The 13,870-nt window shown below is 46.9% G+C and overlaps 1 protein-coding gene across 1 annotated transcript; it reads right to left on the minus strand.

The window, feature by feature from the left end:
* Positions 1-11,750: 11,750 nt before the first annotated feature.
* Positions 11,751-12,713, minus strand: FOXB1 (forkhead box B1). The gene has a single exon (XM_054837111.1). The coding sequence runs from the start codon at positions 12,711-12,713 to the stop codon at positions 11,751-11,753; it is 963 nt and encodes a 320-aa protein (XP_054693086.1).
* Between the last annotated feature and the right edge of the window lie 1,157 nt (positions 12,714-13,870).

The following is a 13,870-nucleotide window of genomic DNA, read 5'->3' on the forward strand; positions in this document are numbered from 1 at the left end:
GCCAAGTTGTTAGCATTAATGAAATCCATTCTAATTCCTCTTTGTAAGATGCATTATTAATCTGCTGTTATTAAACAAGGAGTTTAAAGCAGTTAGGACAAAGAGTAGGACAAGGAAACAAAAATACGTTTGAAAATTGCACCATTCAGAGCAAGAACTTAGAGGTTGAACAGAATTGCTTCAAGTTTAGTGATGAGTCTGATGCACTCACTTGGGCTTTTAGATAATTTTGGGGGTAGAGAGTGTTGTCTAGACAGTCCTAGTGACTAACTGGGTTTGGGTGGTATTATCTAAATTTGCAATGTTTTATCCTGGTTTGCTGAGGAAGTGAGGCTTATGAGACCGTGTTTTGTGCCTGTTTTCTTCTCTCAGTCAACCAAAGTAATGCTGAATGTTTTAGCCAGCTTCAGTCAAACTAGAGAGGAGTAAAAGTCCTGTTCCTACTAGCTGGGTTCCTTATTTTTAAAAATGTTTTCTTAACTATTTTCTTAAAATGTTGGCTGGATAGAAAAGACAGTCTCAAGCTAGATTCTTCTTGAGGGAAAGGCAGTCTGAACTCAAGCACTGTACATTTTGTGTGGCAGCAGCAAGCCAGTCAGTCAGTGGGGGCATCCTCTGACACGTCAGCAGGCAGCTCGCTATTTCATCTGCTCTTGTGAGGTAGGCTACCGTGCAGGAAATAGGAAGGGAGGGCTGTTCAGGCAGGTATAGCTTAGGGAACAAAGGACGTTATCTGTAGGGAATCAGGTAAATTTATTCCAGTGCTTACACTACAATATGCTTTTCAATACTGTTCTGCGTTAGCCATCCCCACTGAGATCAATGGGAGTTGTATTGTGGACTGAAAGGATAATAGCATGAAGAACAGTGATGTACAGTCTTGAAAAGCCTCAGTGTCCAGAGAGAGCTCCCTGAGTGCTAGCACTAATAGCTCCTTACAGAACTTACAGAACAAAATCTTAGTACTGCTCCCACCAAGATCATGGAGAGGGCTTATATGAACAGATTAAAGTTTTCATTGTGTCAGAGTCTGGATCCTGCACTGCTTGAGAAAACACTTGATAGCAATATTTTGGCAGATCTTTCTGGCTGTTGATTTTCCAGTGATTGTGTGTTAATTACACAGTTTCAGCAAGTAAAAGTTGAAACAGAAACATTCAAGAATACTCTGAATTATTTGTTTTACACAATTGTAGATGCTGCTTTGCATTGCTTTGTGACTTCCAAGGAACAGATAAGCAGATGGCACCTTATTGCCTAGAGTTTTGAATAGTCCACAGAGACTGAGAAATGTGATTTTATTTTTGAAAGAAAACAAAATTGATCACATTTTCATGCCCATTTGCTTGAGCCTAATGTACACGATGCTTTCTGTGCACATGGTATATACTTGCATACGTAATTTAGCAGTGTAGGAACTGTGTATACGAACTTCTATTTGACTGTCTTGCTCTGCATGACTAAAATGAGACCAGTTCTGCTGGGTTGAAATAAGGATCACACAAAGGAGATTTCAGTAAGTCATTAAAGAGATTGGTGTTCGTTCAGTCCATTTATTATGGTTAATGCAATAATTTAGGGGGTTTCCCCTCCATATAGACAATATGAGTTCAAACATAATTCCTTCAGAGCCAAGAGAAGGTTTAGGCAGAATTAATAAATACTCGTAAGAAAGAAGTTTTCTCTTTTCAAATGTACAATTACCATTTACTATTGCAAACAGAGAAAGGATACAGTGTATGGTGTAGCATGCTTGGAAAAGTGGAACATTTTCTAAGGCCCAGAGAGAGGCCAGGGTCTGGAGCTTCTGCGAGACAAGTTACCCTCTCTGAAGTCTTGTGCTGCTACAGTACAGGCTTTTCTGGTGCAGGTATTCCCTGAGCTGACACAAAACAAATGACCAAAACACTGCTCTGAGGTCTGCAGTGCAAGGAGCAGCTCAGGCTTTCCTCTCAGCTGACGCTGAGAAGTGGACAGGCACGATTTGCATCCCCCACTCCTGGGAGAAAGGCTTTTACCATTGCTGTTCTGAGAGATACAAGGAATTCCACCTCATGTCAGGATACTCCGAGGATCCAGGCTTATATAATGATGCTCGCTGGTTTTCTATGAGATCAGTTCCCAGCTTTCCTAATAGGTATTTCCAGAGCTAAAGTGGATGAATACTGACAGCTTCTGCTTTGTATCCCCAAAAGCTGAAGGAGAAGACAATGCTGAAAATAGTACTTAACTCTGTGCTGTTGACCTCCTACCCAACTGTGCCACATCCACATTCACAGAACCATAACCTCCCTGACTTGCATTGAGAACTAAGGAACGCATTGTTACTGACCCAAATTCATCCCATTGAGTTTCTTTGCAGCGGCATTTGACCCCAAAACTGTCCTTTTAAGCAGTATCTCTTTACTTTGAAAGAAATAAAGAAATCACCCAGAGCTTGATCGTGGAGAAACAGTTTGGGGTTGCTTTATTTAGTTGTAGGAACTGACAAAGGAGAATGTTTAGGAAAATAGAAAAATGTCGAGGGACTTTCAGTATTTTGAACAAAAGAAAAAGCAGCACTTAGATATATACAGCCCTTACTGCAGAGGGAGGGCTAATGTGTGATCGAGAGTGCTAGATGTCTCATGTGTTTTCTTCTTTTCTAACGTTCTGGGTGGCTATATGATCTCATGTCTTTGGGACTCTGTAGCCTGACCAGTTAGGAAAAAAACATTGTTCTCTGATACACAACTCGGATGCATCAACTGCAGACAGAGAAAGTGGACCAGTTTGAGAGAATTTGAGCACTACAGGCAGAACTGGGTTTACTTTCCAAAGGAGAGCGTTCATCTGTGTCTGTGTGTATGTTCTCCACGGCAGCTGGCCCAGCAAGCCTCTTCCTACTGAAATAGCTTATACTAACAAAATGGGCTTTCACTGATATGACTTCTGGTGTAAGTTCCCTGTGAAGACACAAACAGCTTTAATACCAGTGTAACTATGCTCTCTTGGGATTTTGCCTGTATGAAAATGCTGCAGAAAATAAATCCTTCACCTCATTACATCAAATCTAACGAACATTGCTACAATGCAGACATGATCTAATGCTGTCAGGTTTGATGTCATTGGTGAAATTCCATCACAGGAATGCATCCACTAACTCTTTTAGTGCTGCTTTCAGAAGAAAATCCAGTGTTAGTAACTCTGATGGTTTTATCAGAAGTCTCACAGTGCCTGATGCTTTACTTACCAATCCTGGAGAACTGAATACTGGAGATTCTCCAGTGTTTGATTTGTGGTTTGAAAAGGAGGCAGGGAGTATGTCTGAGGTCTTACTGATGAGATGAAAACTGGATAATGTGATTTTGATGCAAAAGGAATTCAAAAATTCTTCACCATTGAAAAGTGGAGTCAAAGCACAGAGAAGAGACAATTTCTCAAAACTTTCTATTTTTATCTCAAAAGTATTTAGGACTCTGATTTTGTTAATATTTAGATAGATTTGTCCACAGCTTGAAAAAAAGTACCCTAGCAGTCCTAAAAATGGATTCTGAGCTGTTCTTTATCCTTCCAAGTACTCCAAAAAACAAAACTGTGCTGAAGGCAGAGAGGAACATAAGACCAAATATTCTGGGTTCAGTCCTTCCTTGGCTGGTTCTTTTGTGGCTGGGGAAAAAAAAGACTTCTAGCTTATGGTCTGAAAGTACTAGACTAACAGTTGAGGAAAAAATGAAAAAGAATGTAAACATTTTCCAGAGTTTTCAGAGTTGCCCATGGCCACATAGCATTAAGGCACCTGTGTACATACTGTATATGACCTGCCACATCCACTGACTGTGAACCCAAACTGAGAGAAAGGAAATGACTTAGAAAACCATCTGAATGTTCTGAAACACCTTGATGGTGAAACCCTTGCTCTATTTAATTCACCGGGAAGTTTCTATGGATTTTAATGCAATTAAATTTTACCCTCAAACCTACACCCTACTGTATAAGACATTTGCAAGCATGACTCAGGTGAGCCATGCTGTAACTAGAGGACCATATGACTGACAGATGAGAAAACTCAGCAGTGATAAGGCAAGCAAGTAGGGACAAGCTCTTCCCTCTCTGTAGAATCGTCTGTTATAAGAGCTGTGTGTCGTCTTCTGACATACACGGTACCTGTCCTTTTCCAGGAGAAAATACTGGTGCCAGTCTTGCAAATCATGAATGGTTGAAGATGACTTACTTAAAAAATGCATCCTTTGGCTAGTAAGAGAAGCAGCTCAATGTGGTCCAGTTTGTCCCCATGTACATTCAGGAGTATGTCTGCTTCTTAGGACCTCTGGATATACCTGACCCTTCTAGGTCTAGCAAAGATGAGGAAGCTGTAGCTCAATAAACAAATGAACATGACTATTAACAACTTTCTGCAGGTGTAGAAAACACAAATGTCTGCTTTCATGCGTTAGAATTCCATTCCATTAGAGTTCTCATAGCCACCAACAAAACAGCAATTTGGAGCCCAACTACATGTACAGGGATCAAACCTCTCTTCATCCTCTTCACTGTTCTCCGGAGAACTTTCTTAACCTGGAAATTATGAGGATTAATCATGAAATTGTCTTCAGAGAGGGCTCAAGTACATCAAGCACAAATTGAGAGGACACACAAACTGTTTGTGTGTTTGTGGTCTCCTTCAGCAGGTCCACGCAGGCTAATCCCGTACTTTTGCTCTGGGTGTGAGCAGTTTTATCACTGGTCTAAACAGCCCAGCCCTGGGAAAAGCTAAGGAGAGGTGAGAGCACAGGGACAGATGATGCAAGCCCCATTTCCATGGCTCCAGCTCTCTGGTGTGAAAGGCTCAGAGAGCTATCCATGCCCCATTAGCCCAGGGGACAAGGCAATAACATTGTTTAAAGACCCTGGGATGCTGACTGCACCTTTCAGCTTCTCAGTACTCTGCTGCCAGGAACCTGCATCATTAAGCAGAGGGGTTAAAAGGGAAATTTGTCAGCCAGACCCATGAAGACTACACAGGAGAGAAATACAGGAAGAGGTGGGAGAGAATTGGGTGGTGATATTGCTCTACTTGGTAGAAAAATGCACTTCTGTGGCGTGGAAGAGGTGGGCTTGCAATTGTTTGAAGAGATGATTGCCATCTGCAGCTGGCAGTGGAGCATTGTCTTGCTGGCTCTGAAATGGGTGCTTTGTCCACCTTGGTATCCTGCAGCAGAGTTTCCTGTCTGGCCTAACATTGACCCAACCTTTAAAGCAGCTGGTTTTGGCTGGAGCTGGATGACACGGTATGCTTTCATGTTCAGGCATTCCAAAGCAGAGCTTTTTATGTCTTTTTGCTTATTTCATTTGAGCTTATATTTGCTTCATGTTTAATTGGTAGTGCAGCAGCACTGCTGATAGTAGGAATAAAAGTGCCCCGTAATTAGTAGCTTAGACTGTTAAAACATGGAACTAATGTGTGGGCCTGCTCAAGGGAGCAGCCTCGGGAGCAACAGTTCCTAAGTCCTCCAGCAGACACCAGACATAGTAGTGGTTTTTGAAGGCTGAGAAGGCACCTCATGCCACTGAGGCCAGGGCAACTGGGCACACCTAGGACTGGAACCAGGTCCAAGTTTTGGGCTCAGTCCCTCCCTACATATCTATTATCTATCCAGTAGCCACTAAAGCAAGCGAGGAGGATGGAAGTTGTAGCCCCCTAAAGTGCCTTAATTTCATCATTGGAAAAAATGCCTACAGGTGAATGTTTACAAACAAGCCCAGTAGGTGCGAGTAGTCTGTGGCTGTGGTAGTTGGGGGAGTGGAAATGCTGAGCATTTTTCTGTGGTGTAAGATTAGTCTTGGCTGTAATGTCTCTCCAAGGAGCTGCTCTAATTAATGCAAAATAGTCTAGTTATTACTTAAGAAATACCAAGGCCCTTCTAAATAGTGCAAAATTAAGAGCCTTTATTTAGTAGTGCCTACAGTTGAGGTGTGAGTTAACCGTTCAAACACTTTGGTGCTTCCTGGCAGTGGCCATGTTGGGGACATGTGAGGGAGCAGAAGGACGAGGCCCTCCCTGGGTGCCAGAGTGCCCTCAGTGCTAAGGCCGCCAGCAGAGGAAGGGTGGCAGAAAAGGTACCTTTGCATAAAAGTGCTGCCAAAGGAAGGGCAGGGTCACCTAGTCCGTATGCAGCAGTCAGCACTCCTCTGGGCTGACCTCCTCTGAAAACAGCAGCCGTTTCTCTTCTGACTTCGTTGCTTGCTCCCCAGTTAGGCACGGCACGGATGAACTGGAGACGCTGACTGTCTCCGGGCCTCGGCGGGTCTGAGCGCCCCGGGGCAGGGGTCGCTGTCTCGGGGGTCCTCCTCCTCCTAAGAGCCCGGAGGAGCCCCGCGCCCTGCCCGGCAGCAGCGCGGGGCTGCGGGAGCCACGCCCGCCGCGCCTCGGGCTTAGCCCGGCAGCGGGGCGCGGCCGCCCTGCGATGCGATGCGATGCGCGGCGGGGCCCGGCCTTGCCTACGGGCGTCGTCGGGGCGAGGGCGGGCGCGGGCCTCGGCATGGAGGGGCGCGGGGTAAAGCGGAGGGTCTCCTCCTCCCTCCCGGCCCCGAGAAGCGCGGCAGCGCTCCGCATGTGCGCAGTGCCCTTAGCGCGGCAGGGCGGCAGGCTGCGGAGTGCAGCAGGGCAGGAGCGCTTTGCCCAGGCGTCCCGTGAAAAGGCTGCAGTTCTCAGGGCAACCTGGGCAAAGGGCGGATGATTCCTCATTTTCTCTTTGTAAATAAAAATGTTACCTTCCAAACTGTACGTTAGCTCGGCTTGATAAATCTGGAGCCTTTTTGTTGTTGTTGTTGTTGTATTTTATTGTATTTTTCCGAGCAAGGGTGCCAGTGCAACTCGTCCTGTAGTGCAAACGGACCCAGAAAGAGAGAGGAAGATAAAATGAATTTAAATTCCAAAGGGGTTTCAGTACTGGTTTCCTAGTCCCCGAGTCAGCAATGTGTTTGTGAAAATTCAGCCTTTTTGTCTCTTAGAAAAAAAGGGCTAAATCTACATCGGTGGCCCAGTCTAGGTTTGCTATTCTTTGCATTTTCTATTCAAGTGAATGAGAGTGAATGAAGTGGCCTGGGACCCTTTATTTGATCTACTCAATTGCATAAAGTGACAGAATTCTAATATATTTGTTTAATGCTCTACAATGGGGCTTTCACTTTCTAGTTTGCAAATGAAGCCTCGATCTGCAAAGTTTTGTCCTTTTTTTTCTTTCCACCTTTTTTTTTTCCTGGCAGAGAGACCATATTTCATAACTTGGGCTACGGTTTGAAGTGATTTCGAGAGGAGTTTTAGACTCGAAAAGTGGGAAATAAAGAAACAGATGTGAAGTTATTGTAAATTCTTATAGTGGGCTCTGGGGCTATTGTGAACCCACTGCAGGCGGTCCAAAGCCTCTCTTTTTCATGCTGTAATTGAAACATATTAATTAGATAATTTGTTGTTAGTTTAAAAGAAACAAATACAGCCCCTCCAAGGCTTCACAGACTCGCTTTCTTTTTGTTAATAAAAACAAAACAAAAACAAAGCAAAAAAACCCAACCCACTAAAGTGACATTTATATTAAGATTCTGAGATAATTCGGTACTGAAGTTGATGAAGCTGCTAAGTTTTTTCTCCCTTTCCCAAGGACCACTTTTGAAGAAAGGCTGGCTCATAAAACTCCCTCTCAGGGGTCGACGGGGAGTTCTTTTCTCCCTACCTGGCACAGACCGCCCTTCCCCGCAAGGCGCGGTCCGAGAGAAAATAAATATTCTGGGTGAGAAAGAGCTGGCTTTCTTCAATAGATGATTCAGTCTTGTGGGGTGGTGTCTTGTCACACGTCGAGGGGAAAGAAAACAAAAAAAAAGAAAAAAAAAAGAAAAAAGAAAGAAAAAAGGAAAAAGAAATGTCCCGACGAGAAAGGATTCACATACCATGCACTGACATGAAGCAAAAACCCGAGTCGCCAAGCACGACTGGGTTCGCGGGCTTACCTTGCACAGCCAGGCTCAAACTCATCCTCCGGAAGAAAAGAGCTTTTAGCTTTTGCCTAGAATGAACGGTCTCTTTGCATCAAGTACGCCTAGCTTATAATGTCTCGCTGGCAAATAAAATAAAAAATAAAGAAATCCCCCCTGACCCCCACGAAGTGTCTAAACATGACGGAGAGCTCGGCCGCGTCTGATTCACTCGCCCCCCTTCGCCCCTTCCCTCCGCGCTGTTGTCTCTTGCTGTTCTATTTCAGATCTGTGTTTATTGACATTGGACTTGAGCCATTAGGGAGATTTAACAAGTCAAAGCAGTAAATTCAAGCGACGCGCTGAGCTGCGTATTTGTTTGAAATAAGCATCGCAACATTTACGGGAGCGGGGCGCGGGCAGAGATGCGTGTAGGAGCGCGGCGCCGGCCCCACGGGCTGCGCGCCGGCGGCCGCAGCGCGGGTAAGGGCGCGGGTGGCGAGGGGGATCCTCGGGCTTGGGCAGTCTTGGGCAGTCGCAGAGATAAAGCTCTTTAAAAGTTGGGGTGCGAGTCTTTCTGTTGGATTATGTAGCCAGGAAGCTATTGCACCTTTTGAAAATACTTTGCTTTGGGGCATGATCTTTTCAGATCATTATCTCCGCTGATTACGATATAGTTTTAAAAAGACCCTGAAAGTGCAGCTTCATCTTCTTAGCTGAGCTCGGATTTCATCTTTGAGGATTTGTTCTGACTGCTAGATCTTAAAAGAAAAAAAAAAAAAAAGGAAGGAGAAAAAGAGTCCCCGTCGTCTAAAAATGTAGGTCATCGCTTGTTTAGGAAAAGTTTGTCGAGTTATGTGTCCATTGATCTGGTGATAAGTTTTGAATGCTTTCTTTAGCTGATCGTGTTGATATAATCGTGGGTTGGACTTGATGAATGAGTTCAGTTGTCCCCCATCTGACAAGCTTTAGCAGCTTCATGCATTTTAATCAGCCCATGATTCATGTATTTTCCACCTTTTTTCTGTGTGTGGGATCCGTTCTCTTTAAAAAAATGGTAGCAACTGGATTAATTACCCTCTACATTAATCTTAAAACTTCTGCAAGGACCTTGCCGTATGTACTAAGGAAATGGGGATGTCACTTGCACTGTTTATGGTCCAGAAATTCAGAGAGATCGGGCAGAGACAAAACCTCTGCAGCATCATTGCCGTAGAATTAGTGAATCCTGTCGGTTCGTTAGAATACAATGTTGTTTTCGTGCTAATAAGCTTTTAAGTATTCGGTTATCTCGTAACTGCGCTCTTGGCGCAGACTGCCTCATCTCTGAGACACTTATTTACTGATTTCACTAGATTGCTTCTATCCATTTCAACAGTTGCATAATCCTTGCAAAATCTCTGAAAGAATTGAAGAACCCCACTGGAAGGTGCCCGGAATCCAGTTTTCATTGTAACTACTTTGCCCTTACTCTTTAAAAGGGACCATAAGCTGGCTTACAGAAAAACGAGTACAATTTTAAGTGTTAGAGTTTGCAATCTGCCCGTTTTGAAAAGTGTGATCAATAGAAATGGAGAAATTATAGCAGTGGTCGCAGTAACTGCAATGCTTGAGGAGGTTTAAACGACAGGTAAAAGACTACAATAGCTCATTTTTACTCGAAAAAAATTTCGAGATGCCACTTGTAAGAAAAAACACAACTGACAAAAATTCGGTATTCTCAGTCTTAAAAATAACTAATTCTTTAAAGATTTTTATGTTTGCTTTGTATTGGAGATCACTACTTTTTATACTTTCTAGATAAAATTTAACTTGGAGTATGTAGGTGATAAGTATACATACACACAGGCGTAAATGTGTAAGTGTGTTTATATTCCGTATAAGCGTATAGGACACAAATGCATATATGTGTGTTATGCATATATGTATAGATATAAAAACAACAGAACACACTTATGAGGGTTATCTGTTCGGTAAACCGGCGATAATTTTATCTAACATGTTATGGTATGTTAATAACTATATTTATAGTAACCTCCCTTGAAAATGCTGTTTCGATTTACTAAATATTGTAATAACGTCATTCCTTTTTCATGAACTAGTGCTTTTACTTTTTCATGTAAACTATTTAAAAAGACAAATAAGGAAGTAAATCTGCATTTACATATTTTAATGAGAAAATATTATTTGGACGACTAGGTTCATAATTTAATGTAGACACTTTTTTTAACCTTTGTCTTAAAACACACATGCTGGGAACAAGAACATCAATATTTAAAATACCATGCTTATTCTGTACAGGAAAAAAAAGTTAAAAAGAAATGTCTTTACAGTTTCAATAGATGCTAGTGTTGTGGGGGGGGAGGGTGGGTTTTTTTTCTTAACTTAAGCAGTTCACAACAGAACAACAGTTCAGTTTCCAGCAAACTACCTAAAACTAGAAAGAAGAATATCAAACAAAAGTGCATTTTACACGTTTTTATAATCATTCCTATGCACAAACATTTACAGTTTCCCTAGCCCCCTGTCTCTTGTCCGCAAAGCTCCAGCAGAAATCAGAATGACATCCACAGTTTGTACCTGCTGTTGTGTGACTTCTCTACGTTTTATCAGTGACTTCAGCAGCTTTTCTTAAGCTATGCCGGGTTGTGTGCTTGGTAACACGTTTAAGTTTTTTTTTTATTATTATTATTATTATTATTGTTTGTTTTTAAGCTATGAAATAAATAGCCACAAAATGTAAAAAACAAAGAAACTGTCAGCTCCCCCAACCTTCATGTTAATCAGAAGTTAATGGACAAATCAACTTCTCTTTCTCTGCCACCTGAAAAGTACAGTAAACATCCACGTTACAACAGGTACTGCAAAGCGGACCTCATCTGATTTACAGTACAGATGCAAGTTCAGTATTTACATTAAAACAGGCGCTTTGTAAACAATGTAGGTATTGAGTGAGTGAACGGGTGCGTTTCCGTTGCACGGCGTCCTGCTCCCGCGGCGCCCCCCACGCTCGCCCCGCGACCCCGGCGCCCCCGGCCGCAGCCGGCAGGGCCGCCCGCCGCCCTCCTGCTCGCCCGCCGCCTCCCTTACCTGCGGGGCCCTGGCTGCCAGCGCACCGCTCGTTCTTAGGGGCGACTGAGCCAGCAGGTCCCGCAGCCTTGCCCCGCGGAAATGCTGCCCTTTGCGTAACAACGAGGCACGCACAGGCGGACACGCACACGCACCCACACAAAGGACACGAGCACTTTCCAGCGTTTCCAAGATCCAAGCGTTTGCTGCTTGGAGGCTGGAAACATCGCTGCCTTCATGCAGTGAGACTGCAGCCATTTCACACTGTTTATGGTTTTAAAGGTCGGTCCTATATAAACCCCTGCTCTTCCCCAGACAAAAGAAGGGAAAGAGGTATCGCCGGGCCAGGCTTGCGAGGTCTCTGGCCAATCGAGGATGCCTGGAGTACTTTTGGAAAACTAGTGATGCATATGGCAGTTCCTACCGGGCGGGGAGGGGGGCGGGCCGGGCCGGTTCGTTTTGCCTCAGAAGAGCGGAAAACAAAGTTCAGAACCAGGAAGGAAGCCGAGATGCGAAGGAGGGCACGGCTGAAGGGGCGAAGCAGAAGGGAAGCTCACGCGAACGGCAAACCTCAGTTTCCCGCGGGGAGTTGTCTCTGCTTTCGAGGAAAAGAGAAGAGAGGAAAGAAGCGGAAGGAGGGACAGAAGGGGGTGGGGGGGGTGGGGGAGAGAGAGAGCTCCGAGGAAACTTTGGGAGAAAGGGAACGGCAGAGTCCGTGCGGACGGCCCGGGTCAGTGCACCGCCACGGAGTGCAGGGCGGGTGCCGGGCTGGTGAGAGTCTCGCTGGGGGTGGCTGGGCTGCTTTGGCTGGTGGCCGTCTGCGAGGACGTGGGACTGAGTGAGGGCGGCGAGTTCGAGAGGATGGTGGGGATGGGCGCGGGCAGGGCGGGCAGGGCCGGCACCGCGGCGGGGGTAGGCTTGATGGGGACGGGGATGGCCGGCAAAGTCTGCCCCCCATGGCAGAGCGGCTTAATGGGCACGCCGTAGGCGCCGTACTCGCTGCTGGCCATGGAGATGGGGGTGGCGGTGTCGATCATGCCGGAGCTGTACATGTGGGGCCAGCCCGTGCCAATGGAGCTGCCCACAGTAGTCAACTGGTTGGGGAGGGGGTAGGCGGCCGGCATGGGCTGCATCGTGGAGAAGGCGAGGCCCCCGGGCATCTTGTACTCTCTGGCGATGATGTTCTCGATGGCGAAGGGGTGCTTGAAGCTGGAGGGCTGGGACACGCCGAGGTTGTACGTAGACATCTGGGGCAGGTGGGTGCCGGTGGCCGCCAGGGCGCTGAGCCGCAGCTTCGCCTGCTGCTGCAGGTACTGCGCCGCGTCCGCCGGCTTGCTGGGGGCCAGGTGGTCCGACTTGACCACCTTGAAGCGCTTGCGGCGGCGCAGAAAGCTGCCGTTCTCGAACATGTCCCCGCAGCTGGGGTGCAGCGCCCAGAAGCTGCCCTTGCCCGGCTGGTCGGGGCGGCGCGGGATCTTGATGAAGCAGTCATTGAAGGAGAGGTTGTGGCGGAGGGAGTTCTGCCAGCGCTGCGTGTTCTCCCGGTAGTAGGGGAAGCGGTCCATGATGAACTTGTAGATCTCGCTCAGGGGCAGCATCTTCTCCGGCGAGCTCTGGATCGCCATGGCGGTCAGCGAGATGTAGGAGTAGGGAGGCTTCTGGTCACTGTAAGTGTTTCTGCCCGGGCGAGGCATCTTCGCTAGGGGACCCGCGGAGATCTGCAGAAGGGCAGCGACAAGGAGGGGGTCGGGGGTGAGGGGAGAGGGGTGAGTCCGAGAGGATTTGCACCCACACCCGGCCGCGGCAGCGGTGCGTGTGGGGCCGGGCTGGAGAAAGAAGGGCACGGGGAAGGGGCACGGCGGACCTTAGCCCTCGGGGGGCGGGATGGGAGCAGGGGAAACCAACCCCGAGCTCTGCGCCGCCGGCCAGGGAAAAGCAATGTGCCTTTCTCCCAGCTCCGGCCTCGCTCAGCCTGGCCTCCCGCAGCAGCCCGCGCCCGTGAAGTTACTCTGGTGGTAGCTCTGCCTTCTGGTCTCGGCGAAGAGGAGAAAGGGACCCCCTCCTCTCTCATTCCCTTCCCTCGTCTCCCACCCCACTCCATGCCAGCCCTGCATATGCCCACCTTAAAGTTGCTGGAAGTTGACAGTCCGCATCCGGGACGCAGCTGGGAGTCCGGACTCTTTCCTACCCCGCTCCTCCGGCGTGTCTCTCGCTTCTTTCCCGGCCACTCTGTTCCGGTTTAGTCCTGAGGAGGCAGCGAGCTGGCTTGGTTTTGGGAATCCTCCTGTACACCCCTCCCTTCTCCTCCGCGGGCTGAATCAGCTTCTTTTACACCACCGGCAGCTGGACTACAGCAGGGCTTGTTTGCTTCTGTGCAGCCGCGATGAGCTAAGTAGTTGCCTCCATGTCCTTCCTCTAACCATCTGATAGTTTTATGTGGTGACATGAGCAGAAAAGACCCCTGTAGAGGCGCTTCATTAATGTGCCACTTCTTTGCTATCATATGACAATCGCCTTGGGAGCAGGGGGAGGGGAGCGGGGAGGAGGGGGCTGGAGAGAAAGGCATAATCTGGTTTCATTTACACCTATTTACATGGACACCTTGGGCCAATGGGAATCATTTCCATTTGAAGACAAGGCGAGGGGTGAAAAGGCTCCGCCAGCGGAATTGCAGTGCGATGGTACCCGGTGGCTGGGGGTTGGGGGGGAAGGTATGCACTAACCTCTGTGGACTTTGCAGGAAGCTTAGTCTGCAATTCACACTTACAAATGGAGGTACTGAGCAGTGGGATGTTTGACATGGAAATTGCTTGGCTGTGGTATTCTGTTTGTTCTGCATTGTTATCTGATT

The sequence above is a fragment of the Grus americana genome, chromosome 10, assembly GCF_028858705.1.
Source record: "Grus americana isolate bGruAme1 chromosome 10, bGruAme1.mat, whole genome shotgun sequence".
Taxonomy (NCBI): domain Eukaryota; kingdom Metazoa; phylum Chordata; class Aves; order Gruiformes; family Gruidae; genus Grus; species Grus americana.